The sequence below is a fragment of the Apium graveolens genome, chromosome 3 (assembly GCF_009905375.1).
Source record: "Apium graveolens cultivar Ventura chromosome 3, ASM990537v1, whole genome shotgun sequence".
Classification (NCBI taxonomy): domain Eukaryota; kingdom Viridiplantae; phylum Streptophyta; class Magnoliopsida; order Apiales; family Apiaceae; genus Apium; species Apium graveolens.
In genome coordinates this window covers 47,590,066-47,612,739 of record NC_133649.1, presented here as the reverse complement: position 1 = coordinate 47,612,739, position 22,674 = coordinate 47,590,066, and the positions used below count along the sequence as shown (strand labels likewise).

At 33.7% G+C, this 22,674-nt stretch overlaps 2 protein-coding genes across 13 annotated transcripts; both read left to right on the top strand.

The window, feature by feature from the left end:
* Positions 1-964: 964 nt before the first annotated feature.
* Positions 965-12,174, top strand: LOC141712240 (uncharacterized). Of its 2 annotated transcripts, none has more exons than XM_074515102.1 (11): positions 965-1,527; positions 2,771-3,028; positions 4,956-5,198; positions 5,338-5,487; positions 5,670-7,138; positions 8,906-8,979; positions 9,105-9,186; positions 9,307-9,432; positions 10,240-10,346; positions 11,063-11,294; positions 11,911-12,046. In XM_074515102.1, the coding sequence occupies exons 1-10, from the start codon at positions 1,087-1,089 to the stop codon at positions 11,251-11,253; spliced, it is 3,141 nt and encodes a 1,046-aa protein (XP_074371203.1). In that variant the 5' UTR covers positions 965-1,086; the 3' UTR covers positions 11,254-11,294; positions 11,911-12,046. The 2 variants fall into 2 exon arrangements, with proteins under 2 accessions (XP_074371203.1, XP_074371202.1); XM_074515101.1 differs by having other exon boundaries at positions 966-1,527; positions 11,063-11,220; positions 11,911-12,174.
* Positions 12,175-14,742: 2,568 nt separating this feature from the next.
* Positions 14,743-22,528, top strand: LOC141712239 (serine/threonine-protein phosphatase 7 long form homolog). 11 transcript variants are annotated; one of them, XM_074515096.1, is made up of 7 exons: positions 14,743-15,005; positions 17,110-17,171; positions 18,443-18,516; positions 18,701-19,060; positions 20,537-21,381; positions 21,469-21,949; positions 22,044-22,528. In XM_074515096.1, the coding sequence occupies exons 5-7, from the start codon at positions 20,540-20,542 to the stop codon at positions 22,269-22,271; spliced, it is 1,551 nt and encodes a 516-aa protein (XP_074371197.1). In that variant the 5' UTR covers positions 14,743-15,005; positions 17,110-17,171; positions 18,443-18,516; positions 18,701-19,060; positions 20,537-20,539; the 3' UTR covers positions 22,272-22,528. The 11 variants fall into 11 exon arrangements, with proteins under 11 accessions (XP_074371197.1, XP_074371199.1, XP_074371198.1 ...); XM_074515098.1 differs by lacking the exon at positions 17,110-17,171 and having other exon boundaries at positions 14,743-14,963; positions 18,725-19,060; XM_074515097.1 differs by lacking the exon at positions 17,110-17,171 and having other exon boundaries at positions 14,743-14,963.
* Positions 22,529-22,674: the final 146 nt, after the last annotated feature.

Here is a 22,674-nt window from a genome sequence, read left to right as displayed (position 1 = left end):
TCAGAAATGGTAATACGGAATAGTGTCTTAATTGGTTTGTTTTGCTGGAATCTTTAGGTAAGACGCGGAATACGTGGGTCAGGAAAAAGACAAACATGTCTGCATTTGGAATGAAGACTATAATGTTGAATCTCCTTGCAGATTGGAATCGTGCTAGAACGAACGAGGTGGGTCATTAAGGACGTAACCAACAACAAAGGCGGACATAGTGTAAACCCCACGATGGGTGGTTTAAAATCAATGTTGATACTGCTTGTAATCTTGGGAGTGAGTATGGGGGTCTTGAACGTGTAGTGCGAGATGATGGAGGCCTCTTCATTCGAAATCGAAATTATACAGTCAAGTTGCATGCTAGAGAGGCTGAAGCCGTGAGTTTACGGGAGGCGCTAGTATGAACAAAGGAGTGGAGGACTTGAAAGTGTATTTGAATCAGATGTTAAATTGCTAGTAGAGAATTTTCATGGGAGAATTTATTTTAATTCTATGCCAGGTGTAGAGTGATATACTATTACATAAAAAATATTAAAGCAAGAAATTAAGATTAAAATGACGTCATCCTAATTTTTGATTGGATTCTCTTTGGTGCCACAGTCTTTCAAACAACAAATTTGTATTGACCTGACCTCCTGCTTATGTTCTTTCCTTTATTACGAGTAGAGTAGTGATAATAGTTGAGTTGGTTTGTCCCCTGTTATTGATAGTAAAAAAAAGGTTTGTGGATTGATTAATATTGTAATATATAATAATATGAAATAATTTAATGGGTATAGTTACAAATATTGGTTTCTGGCATTGTTTTTCAATAATCAACTAAAATCATTTGGTACCAAGAGACAACCAGTTCACATGGTGAGAACAGTGCATGCTGTCCACGTGTCCTCTGTACCCCCAAAATATTCCACAACCCCAATCATTAGCGAACCCCCTGTTCATTTATTTATTTATACAAACAACTCTAATTTACTGACTATAATACCACTACTATCCCTTCCTAATTACTCTCTCTCTCCAATTACTTCCCAATTTCATAATACAACCAATATACACACATATATGTACATATCATAACTCTTTTTCTTCATCGCTATGCCTCTCGTCACCGGTGATCGTTACCTGGAATCTCTAGTCAAATTCGTCGACAAACTCGCCGGAAATCTAATCGACGGCACCGTAACTTTGAAGCTTAATCCGGTAGGTCTCCACTACGTTCAATCGAGACTTGAAGCTTTATCGGAGCTCGAATCGCTTCTCGCCGGAGCTCCTGTGGATTATCTCCGTGCTTATATCTCCGATTTAGGTGATCACCGTGCCCTAGAACAACTCCGCCGGATTTTACGGCTGTTGACGTCGTTGAAAGTTGTGTCGGTGCTTCCGGCCAATATTAGAGATCCGACGCGGTTGTCGTTGTTGCCGTTTGAGAGATTGAAGGTGTTGGAGCTACGTGGATGTGATTTGAGTACTTCCGCGGCGCGAGGATTGTTGGAATTGAGGCATAGTTTGGAGAAATTTGTGTGTCATAATTCGACTGTGAGTGCTTCTTTGTTTCTTTAATTGGTTGCCATATTGTGTTGAAATGTTATGTTGAATTCAAAGTTTCGTGTTAGTAAAATTATGTCATGAATTATGATTATTTGAAGTAGTTTAGTGTTTTATTGTTTAGTTTGGTTGCGATTTTGAATTAGAAATGTTTGACTTGGGTAAACGTGTTTTATATTTATATGCGAAAAAACTGAATTAGAAGTAGTGTGATCTCATTCCAAATTTTACAGTTAATTTGTTTGTTAGTTCTCTCTGGAAAACTCAATTACATTGACATTCTCCATACTGAAATCATAATTCTGTAGGATGGGGTTGAAATTTAGGGGTAATGTTAAGTGTTGCACACTATGATTATATTGTATGGTAATGTTAAGTATTGGAAGTAATCAAATAGGAGTGTTTTGAATTAGTTTACTGAAAAAAATTAGAACAAACAGAATAAGAATGTGGTAAGTAGAATTACAGTAATTTTCTCCAAACTTTTAGAGCATTTAGCTATTATTGATTCATTGTACTTGGTGCAGTACAACACTTGGAAAAGTTTTCTTTGTCTTCACAGTGAATCAAACCTGACCTTGTAGTTCTAACCGGAATTCCAAATTACTGTTATTTTGTCACATCTCCTCCATCCTGTTTTATAAGTTTCAGTTGATCTTGCAAATTTGTAAGGTTTTTGTATCTGTACATTTGGATAGTTAAATGCTCGGACAAAGAAAATTGTTGCCTTTTTTAGATAAGTTAAAGTTTTCCACCTATGTCGTTGTACACATAGCAGAGACATAATGTTCGTTCATCACCATAATATGCCTTGAAATTAGATATTAAAATGCTTAGTTACCCTAATTAATTTTTGCCTCCTTTTACCATCATTCAATCTATTCATCTAACAGTTGAAAAGTATTTCATGATATGGTAGTGCAAATTTAATCTTCTTTTCCCGTTTCAAATGAGCATCATATGTTTTTTTTGAGTAAAATGCAATTTCTTAGACCATTTTAATTAGTGTTAAAAATATGCTATATTAATGGCCACCAGTAGCAATGTAGTATTATAAAGTCCAAGCTGTATATGAAGGTACATTTCTTTTCTTGCTTTCAATATAAAATGAAGTACGAAGGTAATTGCATAATGAACTACCTAGAATATTTTAGGTGATTAATATTCACTAACCGTATGATAGTGCACATCTGGAAAACTGATGCTCAATGTTTTCCCCCTTTTCTGAACTCAGGATGCACTCCGGCATGTTTTCGCTAGTAGAATTGCTGAGATAAAAGATTCTCCCCAATGGAATAGATTGAATTCTGTTTCATGTGCTTGTAATGGATTGCTTCTTATGGACGAGTCTTTGCAACTTCTTCCTGTTGTTGAAACCTTAGATCTAAGTAGAAACAAGTTTACAAGGGTAGATAACCTCCGTAAGTGTATCAAATTGAAGCACCTTGATCTCGGGTTCAATCACCTGAGAACAATTTCATCATTAAATGAGGTAATATATATCCACTACGTATTTATGTTGCTTTGTAGCTACAGGCTCATTGCAGTTGTACTTAAAACATGCATACAATTGATTTAAGAAGCATACACTTTTTGGCTCGCTGATTTAATTCAGCCTGTATATACAAAGATGGAAATGATCATATCTATGGATTTCTTTTGAAAATCTATTCCCTTGCTAATGGCTACAAGACGTTGTACAATTCAATAATGGTTTTGTTAGTTGATAGTATTTATCTTCAAAAGAATTTTAGGAAGTGCAATATCTTGGAAAGAATTGTAGGATAAACCTTCTCCTTTTTTCTTTTTGGTATATATTATTCCCTCCACCCACACCTAAGGCTTTACATTTGCAAAATTTATTATCCACTATATATTAATTGGATTTGAATCCATGACTTTATCCTCCCTTTTCTCTTTTCTTGTCCTATGTGCACGACCCAAATGCAAAAAAAAAAAAGGGGGGGGGGTGGGGGTGGAGGGAGAATACATTATTAATTTAGTGAATGCAGGATATATAGTAAGATAAAGTATTTATGTGTTACATTTATATTAATAAAATAATAAACTAATATGTCAAACTATATTGAAATTTAGAACCATGGTCAACCAACAAAGAATTAGAAATTATATACAAGAAATATAACAAAAAAGAACACTACTCACTTTTCTTCAACAATCTCAGTTTGATAAGTTATACGGGTCAATCATGAACCGGTTAATCGACTAGGCCAAGTCCACTTGCTTTTCTGGTTGGTCATTAAGTAAGACACATTTTGATATGGTGGCAAGCTTCCAGTCAATTATCCTTAAGAGACAGCCCGACATAATAAGCATTTTAATAGGTAATAGCCGGAGTAGATGATTAAAGAATTTGCTCTTGAGTTGAAAGGAAAGGGAATCTCTATTTTATAAAGTGGTAGAATCTAATGACCTTGTTATAGCAAGTTTCTTTTTGGGAAACTGTCTAAATGATATGGGCTATAATAAAGATCGGGTAATATAGGTGATAGCTTTTGGCATGATGTGTCTACATGATTTGGATCCATATAAGAAGGAACATGTAGTTATTTAGGTTTTTTATGAATCCAAAATGTCATTTAATAAACTACCTGTTCATGAACCAAAGTAAAATAGAAGGGTAGTCTCAAGAGTTGATGGTTCTCTAGTCGATGGTTCACCCTAGTACATGATCGACAATTGTGTTCTTAAACAGAATGTTATCTCCATTCGACACCGTGAAAGGAGTTGAAGAATGAGATTTAGTAATCGTTTTTGTCAGATTACATTGCAAATGCTGTAGGTCTATATTTTTTATATGACTTGGCTTTCGGCATGACATAGTTCTTGATTTATATATATGAAAAAAACTGACTGGAATAAGTGATATATATCATGGGCCGTTACTATAGTTACAATGAGCATGGGACAACTATTTCATGTAGCGTTGGGAAAGTACCATACTTACTATTTTTGTCATTTTTTATTTTTGGTTATATTTACCTATCTAGATATATTTTACAGTAATTACTTTTTTTTTTGTTTTTTTCTATACGTTAATTTGTGCAACACTTCTCATTAACTGTTTCCTCTATTATACACATTTTTAATACTGATTGTCTACTACTAAATGTCAATGTTCAAAAACTTTATGGTATTATCCATCGAAATAATGCTATTAATGGCAGCAACAAGTTATACATACCAAGTAGGTTAATTATTCATACTTACGCGCTTGCATGACAAGAGATGCTATTAAATTGTTACACTATGATGCATCATGTACGTGTTGGACAATTTATGCACAAATTAAGGTCATCTTTTAGGCTTAAGATTAGATCTGGTAAATATTTTCTAGCTGCCATGAGCTAACCTAAAATGTCATATTTTACCTAAAACTTGTATTACTGTCTATGCAGCTTTCTTGTCAAGTTGTTAAACTTGTTCTGAGGAACAATGCTCTTACAACATTACGTGGGATTGAAAATCTGCTGTCACTCGAGGGGCTTGATCTCTCCTACAACATTCTCTCCAATTTTTCAGAGCTAGAGATTCTTTCTGGTCTCACCCATTTGAAAAGTCTGTGGTTAGAAGGAAATCCATTGTGTTGTGCGAGATGGTACCGTGCACAAGTATTTAGCTTTTTTCCTCTTCCAGATGAAGTAAGTCGCGAAGATGAAAATTATTTCTGTACTTCGTAGATATGTTTGTGAATATGAACTACATTCGAGTTAACAATGATAATTGATGCAAAAATATCCAATTTGGTTACATCTCTTCTTTATTTTTTGACATCTATAGATGCAGTTGGATGAAAAGAAAATGTGTAGAGAAGAATTTTGGAAGCGACATATTATTATTGCCAGAAGGCAGACAAGGCCTGCTAGTTTTGGTTTTTATTTTAAAGCAAAAGATAATGCTGGTTTAGAGGTCCCCATCATCACAAAACCAGTAAGTTAATGCTGAAGATATTATTTTGCTCCTGCTATATGTGTGTGTGTGTGTGTGTAAGTTTATGTTTATGTTTATGTATAAATGTATGAAGTATTCCACAGTCACTAATTCCGACTTTGCATGATAGTATTTTGTTTGAATTTTTAATTTTTTAATTTGTTTTTTCTGATTTCCTGCAGAAAAAGATTTCTCGTCTTGCAAATATCGAAAGTGAAGTGCAGAGTCCATATATAGGTTCTGATCAGGAGTCAGTTGAATGTGAACATGAAATTCAAGGTAAAGAGGACAATAGTTTGGATGAGAAAGATGAAATAGTTAATTTAATCAATAGAATTGAGTTGATGAAAAGAGAGCGATCCAGTCTCTGGTTGGACGAGCTTAAAGAATGGATAAATCAAGATCCAAAATTGTCTGTTAATGATGCTCAGTATAGCGGCAATATAGTTGATCCTGATCAGACAAATTGTCCAGAAAGCAATACAAGATATCACCAACTAGGCAAGTCCTCAAAATATGCGCATGACTCTGCTCAAGCTTCTTCTGTTGAGAGTAGTCTGTATACTCTGGAGTCTGATCCAGGTTCCAGTGGCCAACGGTACTTTGATCCAGTTGGTGATGTAACTACAACATTGTCCACGAGGCGTGCTGATGTAGAAGGTATTCCTCTTGTTAAAGGGAATAATTCTCATCTGGCGCGTAAGGAATCGCCTTGTAAAGATGATGCTCAGCCCGTAAAGGATGAAAGCTCTTACCTTGTTTCTTGTGCTGTCCAAGAAGATAACACAGTGAGGATGAAAAGAACTATCAGACCTTTGGCTGCTATTGATGAAATCATGGAATCACAATCCTCAACAGCTTGCCTGGGTTCACCTCCTCATTATCAGAAGGATATTTTGCATCGGCGTCAAAACTTAGAGGAAGAACTTTTTCAGCTATCAGCAGAATCCTATTCAACTGCATCTACTGATAGTAATACAAGCTATAGTGATGATGATTCTTCTGAATTTCAAGTATATACACCTCATGTTGACGTATGGTGCATAGAGGAGCCTTCAGACACAAGTGTGGATGATAACGACTTTTCTGTAAATTATTCCAGTGACACTTCTTATAACAAAAGATTTGATGTTCCAGAACTAAAACAGAACGGAAACTATGCATTAGACTCAGACGCTAGTCGAATACCTGGTATTGCTGAAGACAGGGAACCAAACTCTTCTGAAATATTACATGATACAGATTGTCGTGTACAACAGGAGGGCAATTGTCGGCAGAATGAAAATTGTAAAAGGATATCAAAGAAAAGAGTTGTTTCACTGACAGATAGAGATGATATGGATGATGCAGGGGTACTGTTGGATAGGTTGCCCGTCTCTCTGGATGCTTCAAGGGATGATGTGGTAGACATAGCAAAAAGACCAGTCTCCTTTGACAGAGAGATACATACGTGTGAAAATGCAGGCGTAACATCACATTCTAAAGACAGTGGAAATATGCTATCAGAAATGGAATTGGGATATATGGGATCAGATGATTTTATTGTGAATCATTTCAATTCAAATATTTCTGATTCTTTAGTCCAAGAAACTTGTGGACAATATATACGCTGCAATTCTATTCTTGGTACTAATGGTGATTGCAAAGAAAGGTAACATTAGCTAGCTGTATTCTTTATTGTCATATTATTGAAAGAAAAACTAGGTATGCGTAACTAATAGGTATTATGATATACTGACATGTACAATAGATATTTAGGTAGCTTATCAGCGTAAATCTCAATAGAGCAAGTCCAAAAGCTCCCTTATATGAGCTCTTAAGTTCAATTATAAGGATTTTGACATAAAATGACACTCCAACAGTGTCTTAGTGCTTCATTAAATCACTAAGACATGAGCTTCATTCTTTATCTCTATGGAACTTCTAGTGCTCCCTTATAACACTTTTATTAATAAAAAATTCATTTCTCTCTCTACTTTTTACCTTTCTCTCTCTCTTTCTTCCATTTTTTGTCCAAATCTTTTTTCAAATTTATTAATATAATAATAATAAGGAAGGAGTATAGGGATCATTGTTGGAGTTAAAATACAAAATCATATCCTAAAATTACTAAGAGCCAATATTTTATATTATTTATAAAGAAGTTACTAGCATACTGTTGGACTTGCTCTTAGTCCCTAAAAATTAAACTTATTCTTCCAATATTCTTATATGTTCCAAGCTTAGAACTATGTTCTGTAACTTACAATTTTTAGGTGTGCGTAACTAATAGGTATTATGATATACTGACATGTACTATTGATATTTAGGTTTCTTATTAGTGTATATCCCATTTAGTCCCTAAAAATTTTACTTATTCTTCCAAAATTCTGATGTGTTCCAAGCTTAGAACTATGTTCTTTAACTTACAATTTCAAATTTTATATGTTTCCTTGCATAATCTATCTTAGGCATATTCATAGAACTTCTTAGCATTAGTCTCGTTGTGCTCAAGTGTTAGTTGGACTTTAGTTTGGCAAGTCCCATTATCATCTTTGTCACTGATTTTCTGGTACCAGCACAAACCTGCAATCTGGGTATTGTGAAGCAGGAAACAAAGCCATTCCTTCCAATCGTGGTATCATCCAGTAGGTGGCATTTCTCTTTGTTTGATTCCCACCGTGTGATGCTACGTACATAAGCTTAGGATTGGTGGTGGTTTGAGGTCTTAAGTTCACAATTTTATAGTTTCCTAATTTCCTTGTTTCAGTTTTCGAAATTCAATTTTTACTTTTTCCTGTTTGAAGCATTAAAAGATGTACTTGTTAGGAAAAAGCCAGAAAAGTATTACTGCAGGTCGTATTACTCACTATTTCATCCTTATATTATAGTATCCCATTGTATATATCTTTTCATTTTGCCTTGTTATGAAGCTATGTGGAACACAATATATCAGAGGAAATATATAGCTAGGAACACAGGTTAACCGTGGATGACAAGAAAAGCCCAGATCCAGTTACGCCTCTTGTGCATCCTTGCGGTCTTTATGATCTCTTTAAGTATTAATTAGTTTTCTCGATATTATGGTCAGTGCAGATTGCAGAGCCTAAGTGACGGGGTCAAATTTACACTTTAGTAATTTATCTTCAATTTGCAATGGATTATAATTAGAATCTTGTGGGTTAGCGTTTCTCGGCTAATTTCTATGCTACAGAGCTTTAGTTACAATTGGTTCGAGTGGAGATAAAAAATGATGGGAGGTCAACAATACTAATCATATACAGGACTGTATAGTTAATGAGTGGAATTATGTTTTCTAAAATTAGGTTTCAACATGTTTCTTATCAGTTAAATTAAATTAGAGATTTTGATAATATATTTACCTGGAATTTTCTTCTATCTTCTGTTCCGTCTTAATTTCGGTCTTTTCTACATACAGTGAACTAGTTGTGTTGCGGAGTAGTGAAGAAAAGCTTTATATGCTACTCATCAGCAACGAGTATGATGGGTCAGGTTAGATTCGTTATGGTATGAATGTTTTACTGTTTTCTTCTGTAAAAACTATATGTTCGTCTATTATGCCTGAATTTGTGGCTATTGCTAACATTTGTTTTTTAATTTCTTTCGGCATGTTGCAGAGACAACCTTAAAATTGATAGGTTGTCATAAAATTGTGGATGTTAAGGAGGTTTTAGTTGGCTTAGGACTTCAGATAGTAAGGTAATGGAATGTGTGTGTGTGTGTGTCTATATATATATATATTATTTTTTTCAAGTTCAGCAAATCAGCAAGGTTTTCAATTTTTCTAAAGGTGCATCAATTTTATAATGGATGTGCTAGGGTATCCTTTGAGAAGAATGGAACCTATCAATTTCTTACCAGGAGTCTGGAGAAATCAAGGCAGCTATTCTGCATATTAGACATCCTGGATCCATATACCACAAAGGACAGCTTAATCTTAAGAAGGTGATTCATCAAGTCTGCCTTAACTAAGCTTTCAAAATTGTTGCTACTTCTGATGCAACTTACAAGGTCATGTAAATTTCTACTATTTGGCATGAGCACTTCGCAAATGACCATGTATTGTCGTTACGGGCGTTAATGGACTTGTAGTCGCACAAATTTGTAGCACAAATACTGAACAAAAATTTGTTGCACTTTGTTTCTTCCACCCCCGTCCTTAGAATTTGGAATTGCTGACTCATAGTGGCACCAGATGATTTTTTTAGGAAAGGACTACAATACTTTAGATGCAATATTTGACAAATACTTTAAGGCCTTCCTATGTTCTTAATGCAGATGCTAATTGCTAAACTTAGACCATTAACTTGCATATTGTAACTCTGACTGATGTTGACATGAACGAACCAAACCACGCATCCTGGTGTGTGTAAAGCAGGGTTGGGGAGGATAAGGTTCTGCAGACCTTACATATACTCTTAAGAGTAGAAAGGCTGTTCTTATAAAGATCTTCAGCTTATAACATGTATGATTAAGCCACTATGGTAATAGATTTCTTTTGCATAGTAATGCTGTATTTATTTGGAGAATATATTAGGATTGATGTCCTAAATTTATGTAATTCTGCTCTGCAGAAAAATTGTAATTTCTGGTGCCAGATCATATAGTTCTTGGGTTTGTTTTGTATTCATGCCACTGTGCCAATGCCTTGTAGTATTTATGTGTAGATTATATTTTCAATTAAATGTCATGATAGCTAGTTATGTGTTGTTTTCTGCTCTGATGGTATATTAAAGTTTTTGATTATGGCAGCTTGGAGCAGGTTCAAGTAGATCTATTTTCTAGGAGTTTCGTTGGAGGTTCCAATATGAGCATCTATCAGTTCTCGATGGTTCTCCAGCGGGGGTGTAGCTTAAATGGTATGTGAATATCAGAAGTCCGTCTTATTTTTCTGTGTACTATGATCATGACATGTTGCAAAAGAAATAAATAAGTCACTAGTAGCAAATAGGAGTAAGAAATTATAGTTTACAGAACTGCAAGATCAAGCATCACAATGAGCATGAAGTTAATGTTGGATATTAATAGTATTTTTAAGATATCCTGATAATTATTTACACAAACAGGAAGTGATATCCACCGGTTGTTTTGGCATATTACTGAAACTGAATATGTTGACTCCATTCTATGTCCGTAGGATGATAAAATGCAAATGAAGACTACATACTAGTTGAACAAAACAAAAGCTTTGCCAGTGTGAATTTATACTGTAGGATATGAGATGTTTCATGTAATGTTTATTATTTACTCGTGTCAGTCCTGAAACAAGCTTATGTTTAGTTCCTCTTTGCTTAAGAATGATAATTATATACTTTCCAGCAGTACAAAAAATGTTTCTTCTTATCGTGCTGGATGATTTTTTAAGATCTCCATCTGTCTTGAGAGGAAATTTCTTTGATTCATTAAATATTCATTGAATGTCAAAGTAAATGTATTCTCAGAGGAGGTGCTATTTCAGTTTTAATGTATTATGTCATTATATTGATTTGCTTTCTGTGACTTAACTTTGTTGTCATTAAGAACTATGTTTTTCATGTTTCAACTTAGCAGTACTGAATGTCTCCATGTTATGCAGAGGACTCGTGGCTCTCAAGATCCTTTTTTGTCCTGGAAAGACATTTACTTCTTTGCATGGAAGACTTTTTGCAGTTTGGATCATTAATTGAGATTTCACCTCACTCTTCATACTTCTCACTTGATACTTGCTGCTCCATTGTTGATGTGCAGGAGTTGGTATGTGTGTTCTTTGGCTTTCTCGAATCTTGAGCATTTTAAGCATACTGTAATCTTTTGGTGTGAGAAAAAATGTAAGGGTTTATCTGTTCTGATGCTGTATAATCTTTGTATAAGTTGATTTTATCTACACAGATGGGAATTGAATCAACTCATAATGTTGGGAAACTGCTCAGAGTAGTTGCTTAATGTTTCTACAAGTCTAAATTATATGGAATGGGTAACAAAGATATCTAACTGGGTAGGTTGAAAATGTTCAGATATTGGAAATTGGGTATTTGTGTAGAAGATAGGTGTATCTTCTTGCACAAATTGGAAAAGTTGACCTCCTCAATCTTCTTCAAACTTAATACACAACTCCACACTTCTCAATATCTATGGTGATCAAAAAACTTCTTAAGCTCGTCATAATGTTTTGCTAAAAACAATCGCCTTCCTCCCTTGAATACATGTGTATGGCTTTTTTCTCTTCCTTTCAAGCGATAGCTGCTTGACTCATACTCTACACCTCTGTGGTAATGATCTGGTTGATTCCCTTTTTAAAGTTGACTTATTATTCCTACCATAATGTATTGACAATGTAAACTTGTTTCGCAGCAAAAGTCTCACTTGTCCTAATTGTGTGTTTGCGTCAGATCAATATTTCTGTTATATTACATGTAGATGATGTTTATCCATCTCAATTTCCAGGTCATTGAGACCAGAGAAAATCTTTGCATAACATTGACTGTTGAAAAGGTCATGTCAAAGCTATGCCTTGACAACACAGCTGATGAAGTGGAGACTACACACTCTCCGCCAGGTCCTCTGACATGGAAGCTAAGATGGTTCTCAGAAGAAAGTCTTTTCAAATTTTTGTCATTATTTAAGGCCCTTCATGATTCAGCAACATTGTCTCCTTTAGTTGTGGAATATATAGTGTGAATTCTTTTTGTGTGTGTCTTATATATTCAATTCTTTCTGTGTATCTTTTCGTTAGTATCTGTATATTGGTTTTTGTTAGGTCCGTATATCTCTTTTATTTCCTCATTCTTTGATGTAAAGGTTGGTCTTGTGAGTCATCATTGTAGGATGTCAAGACACTGGAGTTTTGAGCCACATCTTTTCCAGCTGTGAGCTTCTTAGGCGTTATTTCCTAGCTCTCTTTTTTGGTATAAGTTTAATGAAGATCATTTTCTTGATGAAGAATTTAATAGGAAAGTTTTATGAAGACCATTATTTTAGGGGAGACATGTATGTTCCGTAATCAAAACCCTATAAAATTTATCATTAAGTGAAGTTTATGTGAAGTATGTTCGGCAAGTACCACTAATTAATTAAAATTGTCAAAGATTTTTTTAGATAAATAAGTAGAATGTGTATGTTTTGTAAGTTCAACAAATGTTTTGTAATTAAATATGTTTTATAAAATAAAATATTTTATAATGTTCTACTGTTCAGGATTTTGAATAAAGTAATAATTTTTATAGAGTATGATTAACAAAATAATAAATTTTGCAACATTTTTTATGTAATATTTTACTCGTAGAATACAAGTAATTCTCAAGGTTTTCAAAGAATAGGTGGTGTAAAATTAACTCCCAAAATATATATTGTTGTTGAATCTATGATTACTAGCCTAAAACCCGTGATAATTGTTATTTTATTAATTATATTTTTTTTAAAAGTATGTGTCAGTAAATATAGTCGAATAAATTTTTTATTATAATCTGTTAGGTTTGTTGTATCGATTGGTGAATTAATTTTAGCGATTTTGATGTTGACCAAATTTGAGCTTAATTCATTAAAGATGCAAACTTTTTATGTTAAATATGACTTGTTGATCCAAATAGTGTATCTCGTAATCAACCTTTTTTACTTTTAGTTTCATGTGATTGGTTTGGTAGAATAAGAAATCGAGTTTATATGTTGAGCAGTTACTAAATTTTTGTATTATTATTTGAAGGGTACAATATCTCTATCCCGAATCTGTGTGATTTTTGTGTGTGTTATTTCGACATGTTGACATGATAAATCATTTAGTAAAAGGAGGTGTTTTATTAAAAAAGATAAAAATAAAATTAATGTATTTTAGTTGAAAAAGATAATTGATTTATACATTAATAAGGATTTAAATAGTTTTAAAATAAATAGGTACAAAATATACTAAATTAGGGGCAATTAAGTAGAAATAACATGAATAATTAAGTTAGGGATTAGGGTAATTAGGTAATTTCAGCGAATACCGACCGATCAACTATTAAATTTTTAATATTTCGTGATTGCAAGTTGGTGAAACATATGGCAGTTGTATAAATTACCTTTTAATGTACACCTATTGACTAAAGTTCTCTTATTTTATATTTCATATCGGATTAATTTAAATTTGAATTTAAATATAATATAAATTTTCAGTTTCAAATCTAGTCAACACGTATTTATATTATTATTTATAAAAATTTAAACAGGGGCAAATTTGTTATGTTGAACCAAAAAAGAGTATAAATCTTCATTAAATAAATGATAATTCTTGGATCTTACCAGTTTAATTTTTGAAATTCTAATAATTATTAAAAATTTATTTTTATGACTTATTTTAGTATAATTAAAACTAATATATTTAACATTATCATAATATTAAAATATATTCAATTATCATTCCGGATAATTACCAATTTAGTGATTAACTAACGATGAAATATTGTGAATTTTCAAATTTATAATGGTGTATTTTCATTAATATCCAATTTTTAATTTTTTTTGCAAAAATACTATCACTTTTTAAAAATATTTGCAAGAATACGTTTTGTAATTTTGGAACCATTTTTCAACCACGTTTACAACTTAAATTTAAAAAATATTTGCAAAAATACATTTTGCAAATTTGAAATCATATTTGCAACATAATTTGTGACCCAAAATGAAATATAAAATGTAACCTAAAATATAACATAAAACAGTAACACCATTCAAACAAAAGCTCAACTAATTATGCAATATCGTAATTTTACAAATATTTTTAAAATAATGTAATATTATTATAACTAATTTTAAAAATAAAATCCCAAATAATTTTATAAAAAAATTATAAATTTGATAAGTTGCCCTTTTAGAATAATAATGTTCAACCTCAGGGCTGGAGTTATGAGTGAGCATTTCCTGGTTCGAAACCGAGAACCGAACCGATCAAAAATTGCGGTTCCGGTTCGGTTCTTAACTAATTCGGGTCCGGTTCGGTTCTTGTTTTTCTAGAAATTTTGGTTCTTGGTTCGGTTCGGTTCTTAACATACTAAAAACCGAACCGAACCGAATTTATTTTTTAATTCGGTTTACGGTTCGGTTCCGGTTCGGTTCTTACATGTAAACAGGTCCGGTTCGGTTTTTAAAATTTTTCTATTTCGGTTCTCGGTTCTTTCGATTCCGATTCGATTCGGTCCGATTCTGATCCGTTGCTAACCCCTAGCCGGAATCCCTTAAAAGTTAGCAACGTACCAGTGTAATTTGAGGAGCACCCAAAAGATAGCAACGTACCAGTGTAATTTGAGGAGCACCCAAAAGATCGAAATAAAGAAAAAAATGTTTAAGAAATTAAAGGAGTGCGTTACAGCTGCTCTTACGTAACGCATCCAAAGAAGGGTTGTTGCATCTATTCGAGGGTTTATTTCGTCCCCAAATTCAGACACTAGAAACACGCAGCTCGCTCCTTCGTGTCAGAGAATTTTGTCAGAGAATTCAATTACAGTCACAGATTCATATCAATTCAGGCAAGTGAAGCTCCGGTTGTCCTGGCTGGGTCCCATTCTTTGGTATTGAAATATTACAATTCTTACTTTACTGCACTAATGATGTATCTTTACCTTTTACTCTTCTTTTTCAATAGTTTTAGCTAATTTGGTTAGAAATGCATTTCTAATTTTCTATATCTTTCCAGTTTATTATGGTAAAGATTTTGAATGCTATGTATTTGTGAAATCTTTACTCAAGTTCTTTATAAGTACTACCAAGTTATGGCCTTGTGCAATATTCTACTTTGATTTATTGCTTAGATGTTTTAATAGCCGTTGCAATTATGGTTTGCTTATATTTATATGAAAAAAAAATTATTCGATTATTGTTAATTCGAGTACTAACTGAAATACTACATGTCCTGCAATATTCTGTAAATAACTCTCATGCAGTACACAGATGCAGAACATGTATAAAACTTCAAAGTCCTAATTTAGGATCCTGCTAATAACAAAAAAAATCCTGATTAATTATATATGTAAGTAAATTATTTTATATATTTGATTTCTTGTCATTAATACATTTACTTAGATTCGGTGTCAATTTTGGGTTGATTCAAGTCTTTTCATGTTGGATTCATTTTTTTCGCGTTGTTGAAAGAGTGAATAAGATGTATTTACAAATCGTACCTACTACCAATATTTTGTTTGCAAATCGTACCGACAACCAAGTGTTTAGTATGCAGTAGTGCAGTTGCTTGACTCATTTTGACATTAGATGGACTTTGTAGATATCAACATGGATTTCAATCACTTAAATCTTTACCCGTCGTCGCTACTATTTCTTCGTATCCATTTGTTTCAAATCACCATTTGGGGACAACTTGTGAAATACTTTGAACAATGGTTATTGTTGCCAAGAGAACAAAAGTTTCATAATAGTTTAGTCCATATTCTTGATGATTTCCTAGAATTATACAACGAACTTTATACCTATAAAGTCAGTCATTAGACTTGAACTTTTCTAGTACACCAGATTACGCGCAATTGGTTTAACATTAACATTAGATGGACAAGGCATAGGGTCCCATGTGTGATTTTCTTGGAAACCCTGAATTTCATCTTGCATGGCTTGTTCTCAACATTCTTGAGAAGCAACTTGAGCATAAGAGTTAGAAATGGTAATAGTATTAATTCTTTTTAAACTAAATAGATCTAAACTATTTAATAACATACATTAAGTTTTCCCACTTATGTTCCTCATCAACTAAATAAAATGTGGTTGGCACTTTTGAATCAACAATATCAGTAAATTCAGCCCATAAATTCTGAAATCCAGAATAATTCTTTAAATATATAAAGTGTTGGGAGAATAATGAAAAATAACATACTCTATTTTGAAGCGCTTGACTGCATTATCCTGATTGTACACTTTCTTTAGGTATTCCCTCATCTCCTTGGAAGTCTTGTATGGCTTCAAATTAAGCACAATATCATGATCAACACTTATGATCCATGTCTTGACCCTAGCATCCTTCACCTTCCATATAGTTCATGTAGTTATCTAAGTAGGGTCAGTTGGAGCTGGCAATCGACATGACCCTGCTAGCTGGCAATTGACATGACCCCACTACTCTTTCCCGTGACGAAAAACGAAACTGAAATTCCCTATTGGAATAAAGTTTACCGGTAAAACGCAGACCAAAAACATCATCATTGTTGGTTGACATTATGCTTGGTAAAGAGCTAACTAAACCAGCAATTTTTTGCTGAACTATAATTATTCCAGGTAACATTCTAATGCCATAGAAACTGCAAACATTAAATCAAAAAATGTTAATTTCTTTGATACAATATCAAAGTTGGATTGAATGTTTTTCCCACTGTATATCTATTTAGTTATATACACAAGAGATACACACATTATACCACAAATATAGCCTAACTATCTTGTGAGTATCCACTTTTTACCTTATCTAATTACAGCCTACTTATCTTAACAGAACTACTCGGTTCGCTTATTTGCATCCCTAATTACAGTCAATGAATCTGTTAATTAGCATCCCCCGAATACAGATTATGATAGGCTGAATAAAGTAATCCACTGTCATTTATTATTATTATTACGCATACAGAACTTTTATATATTAAACTGCAGAGCATTAATATGCTAATACTTTTACAGTCATACAGAACTAAACTGCAGAGTTTAGGGGGTTTCAATCACAAAAAACCAGGATACACGAGGTGAGAGTCATTCATTTAGGTTTAATTGTTGATGCTATATATTGTTTTGAAACTTAAGGAAATAGTGGATATTGTGAGTCATGACATTGATAACATTGGAATTGACCAAGACAGGTCTAGTTGACCTACACCATATATTATCTTAATGTATGCAAATGTGTAAGAATCCATGTATCTCTCTGTTACAGTGGAGGAAAGTCACTGACTGAAGGATGAAATTTAAAAAATAAATAAATAAGAGACATTTTCTTCCTTGATAGCAACAACCAAACCAAAATCAGTGGCATGAGAAATGAAGGATTTGATCAGCACAAACTTTAGAACATTTAAAATATGAAATCAAAGCGGAAGCCTTATTCGTGGTACATAAAATGTGAATTCATTTTTTTTGTGTGTGTGTGTATTTTTGTTTTATATTTAATTCCGTGTATCTTTTTTTGTTTTTATATGTATATTGGTTTGTGTTAGGTCAGTTTATTTTCTTCATTCTTTGAAATCTTTTAGATGCTGGTCTTGTCTTTTCTATATTTACTTCCTGTTATTCTCTTCTCCTTTTCTAGTTTAGTAAAGGTCATTTTTATATTTAAAAAAACAGAAAGAAGAAGGCCTGCAAGTATATGTGTCTGTGTCTGTATCTTATGATTATATGACACCTCTAAAACATAGTTGAACTAAGGTGTCGTTTAGTAAAGCTGAATCAAAATATTTAGTGCTATAATTCTTTTCTAGAAGAGTTCTAAGTTTATTTTTTCATCGCAAGCAGAAAAGTAAAAGTGATATTAAATTCTCGGTCGAATTAATAGAACTAAGGTGATTATTGAGCTAGTCGAGTTAAGTGTAAAAGATTTAGATATTGATCCTAAATTTTGTTTTTTTTTTTTAAATCTACAAGTAAATAGATTTAGATATCTTTTTTTAAATTTAAGTTCTTTTAGTATTGAAGTTTGACACCGTCTAGAAAAATAAAAATCTTGGGTAGTACAGAAATTAGGAAAGAATCTAAAGCACCAATAATTTGGGTAGTACAGAAAATTGTAAAAGTAGAAACAAAGAAATCAGAAAATGTGATCTACAAAAAAATAGAGGTAGAAAATTGCATATAAATTTGAAGGGGTTCGTTATATCTGTGCGCATGCCATAAAAGTGTTCTTATATATGTTCTAGGGTTTATTTCGACCCCAGATTCATAAACCAGAAAAATAACTTTCTCCTGCGTTTCGGTTTATTTTATCATGCGTTTCATTTCATTTTATCATTGAATATAATTGCAGATACAGTCTTGGCATATCAAACTCAGGTCAATTCCCAGTTTTTTCTGTGTGGGTCCCCATTCTTAGCTATGGAGGTATCAAATTTACTAATCATACTTCTTTGCATGTGTATCTTCAATGTATATGTTCAGATTTTGAGGATCTAGGCTGCTCTGTTGACTAGAGATATAAGTATTTATATTTGTCTCTCATGTGAAAGATTTACGACGCTGAAATCAATTTGTTTGAAGTACTACTAATTCAATAATTGTGTAACAGCTTAGATATTAAGTAATGGTGCAGATATTGGTTTACGGGACGTGTTGGCGTTCATAAATGTGATATCATGCCATTATAAGATTCACTATTCAGGGTCATATTTGGATTGTCTCTCCGGAATTGCTCGTCGTTGAAGGAGTTGGGTTAAATATAATGACATTTGATGTTGTTTAAAATGACAATGACGAGTAGAATCTACCATGCCAACATGGATATATTACCTTAATTTATGCTAATTTATAAGAATTCATGTATCTTTAACATGACACAAAGGAGGGCACCGATCCAAGGATGAAATGGAGGAAAAAGAAGAGTTGCTTTCTTTATTACTTGACAACAACAGTGCCACGATAAATAAAGGTTGCGACTACTTGTGATTAGCGCCAACTTTACAACACATGATATCAAAGTGGACGCTTTAGCACATGTAGATACATAGAACAAGAGCCAAGATGTGCATGGAATAGTTTGTAGAAGACATGCAAATAATTAATTGTATGTGACTGTAAGTTGCGAAAGTGTGTATATCTTGGTAGTTGTACTACAATATTATGCTTAATTATAACTTAAACCTTAAAGTATGACACATTGTACAGATAAACCCTTAAACAAAAAAAAATTGTATTAGGCTTAATATGATGAATAGGGTCGCGCTCAACTTAGAACCCCTCCTTAAAATAGAACCTTAGAACCATTACAATATAAGATAAATTCCGCTGCACAACCCTAAATTTTAAATAGACTCTAAGAATCTAAACCAAGATATATGCTTTTTGCATCGTTGTGTATGCTTAAAAATGTTTCCAATATATAATATATAAACACGACATGCAATTCTGCTACAGAACCCTAATTAATACTACAAATAAGGTAAAGTTCTACACCTCAACTCTACGACGACGTAAATAGCACATTAATACTACAGAATAAAGCGAATCCAGCTGTGCAAACTTATGTTTAACACCTGAACTTTACGTAAATATGAATTTAATACTACACAATAAAACAAATTTTGTTGCGGAACCCCAATTAATACTACAAATAAGGCAAATTTTGATGCACGGCCCTAAATTTTAAATAGACTCTCATGAGCGTTTTGCTGCAGAACCCTAAATTTTGAATGAACTCTTCGAATTCAATTATTAAAATATCTCATAATTTAAATACAAAACAAAAATTTTAGCCGAGAATACAAAACTACGAAATAAAGCAAATTCTGCTGGTGAATCTTAGATATCTTACCTAAGATGTCTCACTTCTAAGAGTTCTTAGGCTAAGGGTTCTAAAAGGAACATGACCCATGATAAATAATATAATAATAATATTAGTTATTATGAAAATTTAAATCATTTACAAAAAAATCAAAACAAGTATATAAAAAATAATCAAAGGGTTAATGTGTACAAAACTCGTAGTTAAGGGGTAAGATGTACAACATATAAGGGTAATATTGGAAAAAAATTCTGAAAAAGGGTTGCAGTGTTCAAAACTTGTAGTTAAGGGGTACAAATATATAACCTCTTTGTTTAAGGGTTTATGTGTACAACATGTTATACTTCAATTTCAATGGTAGAATTATAATTAAGCCACAATATTAACATGCCACTGTTTTGCAAGCAATTAATTTACTAATGTAGCTAGCAAATGATGGACACTGTCACTTGTTTTATTAGTATTATTTATCAGCATTATAGATAGACGTGGAACCATGTTTACTAATTTATGTTTACCGGCTTGATTGCTAACATCATTAATTGTGTGTATAATGCATGATGTATTGGCTCATATGTTACCTAATGTTCTCCTTCCTAACCATTTTGATATTTTGATTGATAGGAAATGGAACCGGGACCTAGAGATACTAGTGTTCTGCATTTACAATCCAAGCACCGATCTACAGAGATTTGGCTAGCAGGAGGTGGTGACCCTCAGAGATGTCGACGCCGCAACCCGAATCAGGATAAGTTTCCTCGTTTGCATCCTAGAATGATTCCTTTGCTGCTACAAATGGGATTTTATGGAATTTCTAGGGTGACATCCCTTCAGCTTGATTGGAATCTGATTAGTGCTTTGGTTGAGAGATGGAGACCAGAGACTCACACATTCCATCTCCCAATTGGAGAGTGTACAATTACACTTCAGGATGTAGCGATTCTCTTGGGTTTGCCTGTTGATGGGGAGCCAGTTGTAGGTGTAAGTCAAGCTGAGGGTGGGTCGTGGAGTGACATTGTTGGGCATGTGTTTGGACAGTCACCTCCCCCCGGCCGATTTAATGGAGCCAGACTTCAGTTGAGCTGGTTTCAGTCTGTTTTCCCGAGATTAGCAGATGATGCATCTGAGGAAGAGTTGATACGTTACACACAGTCCTACTTGCTACAGTTGATTGCAGGGACGATGTTTACTGATCATTCAGGTGGGCTGGTGCATTGCATGTGGGTACCTATTATACAAGATTTGGAGGTCTGCGGAAAATATGCTTGGGGTGCTGCTGTACTTGCATATTTGTATAGGGAGCTATGCAAAGCCACCAAGATAGATACAGAAGAGATTGCTGGTTGTCTCATATTGTTGCAGTTGTGGGCATGGGAGAGATTACCAACTATTGCCCCATTGCGTACCAATCACTCCTTAATTGACGAGGCTTTCTGGGCTGCACATCCAAAAGGGCCACTTGGTTCGAGGTAAGTAATTATTCATAAATTTGATATTGTACTCTCATTTGTACATATAATTGCGTGTAATATTCTGATGTGTAATTTATATGTTAGGTGGCTTGTCCGTCATGCATTTTCGGAGACAACTGGGCGTACTGTCTCACTTTATCGAGTAGCACTGGATGAGCTTGCATCCTCTCACTTCAAATGGCAGCCCTATAAACAAGAAATTATTAATGCATTGCCAGAATATTGTTTTAATGGTCAGGATATCTGGCGCTATCGTGGTCCTCTAGTTTGCATATTTATTGTGGAACCGCATATGGCTGATAGGGTATTGAGACAGTTTGGAATGATTCAGAACATACCAATTGATGCTGAGTATTCACACGAGATGCATAAGATAACATTGAAAGGGAAAGCAGAGTGTAATTGGAACCAAAAGCACCAGGAAAGTATCCATATCTGGAAATGTCGTTTGGATTACCTGGCCGGAGGAATTGTTGGTGATGGTGCAGTTCCTGAGTATCATACTTGGTACACTGATAGGACTCGCAGATTTCACTCCCGCATTGGTGGTGTTCATGTATACACTGTGAGTATTACTGTTTGTATGTTATTTGTTAATTTGATGTCACTTTACAAATCTTTCTTTGAACATGCGTTTCCTATATATATTCATCTTGCAGGGGGATTTACTGAGAAAAATAGTTGATGTAGCAAGGGGGGAAATACCTGGAGATGTGACTTCCATAGCCCTTGAAGGTTGGCACCACATTCAGGTGCAGTCTCATTTGGGGTTGTTTGAGGATTTATCCGCAGACAACCATCGGGAGAAAGAGAGGGAGGAGGGCACGAAGGTGGTTGGATCAAAACGAAAGAAAAGGGTAAAGAAGGGCACTACACCAAAGAACTAAAAATTAGACAAGACATGTATGTTGGAAATGCATCCTTTTGTGTTAGACAAGCATTTACAATAGAGAGCTGAGGACTCCTTTTGTGGAATTAGAGGACATCCTCAAGTGGCACCTAATATTGTAAACCTAGTGACCAGAGAGTTACAAAAGAAATCTTTAGTTAGGCCTTGGATTTCTTCTTCTTTTGCTTGGAATGGTGATTGTAACTTGTTTCTGTCTAACTGGGTTTTTGCATATTACCTTCCGTATTTCCTTTTCCCCTGGTACATATTTGCAGTTACCTTTTTTAAACTTTTACCCTCTGATTCAATATGTTTACTGGTTTTCAAAATCTTATCAAAATTTACAATTTTCAACATAGCTAGTGACAAGCATAAATTATCTTCAAAGCAGATCAAGCGTT

What these genes read in the sequence shown, in the direction of transcription:
- LOC141712239 (XM_074515091.1), top strand. An exon ending in AAAGGGCCACTTGGTTCGAG is followed by an intron (nt 21,382 to 21,468) that starts GTAAGTAATTAT and finishes TTTATATGTTAG; the next exon opens with GTGGCTTGTCCGTCATGCAT. An exon ending in GTGGTGTTCATGTATACACT is followed by an intron (nt 21,950 to 22,043) that starts GTGAGTATTACT and finishes TTCATCTTGCAG; the next exon opens with GGGGATTTACTGAGAAAAAT.
- LOC141712240 (XM_074515101.1), top strand. Translation starts at nt 1,087, where the DNA reads ATGCCTCTCGTCACCGGTGATCGTTACCTGGAATCTCTAGTCAAATTC. An exon ending in TTGTGTGTCATAATTCGACT is followed by an intron (nt 1,528 to 2,770) that starts GTGAGTGCTTCT and finishes TTCTGAACTCAG; the next exon opens with GATGCACTCCGGCATGTTTT. An exon ending in TCCCCATCATCACAAAACCA is followed by an intron (nt 5,488 to 5,669) that starts GTAAGTTAATGC and finishes GATTTCCTGCAG; the next exon opens with AAAAAGATTTCTCGTCTTGC.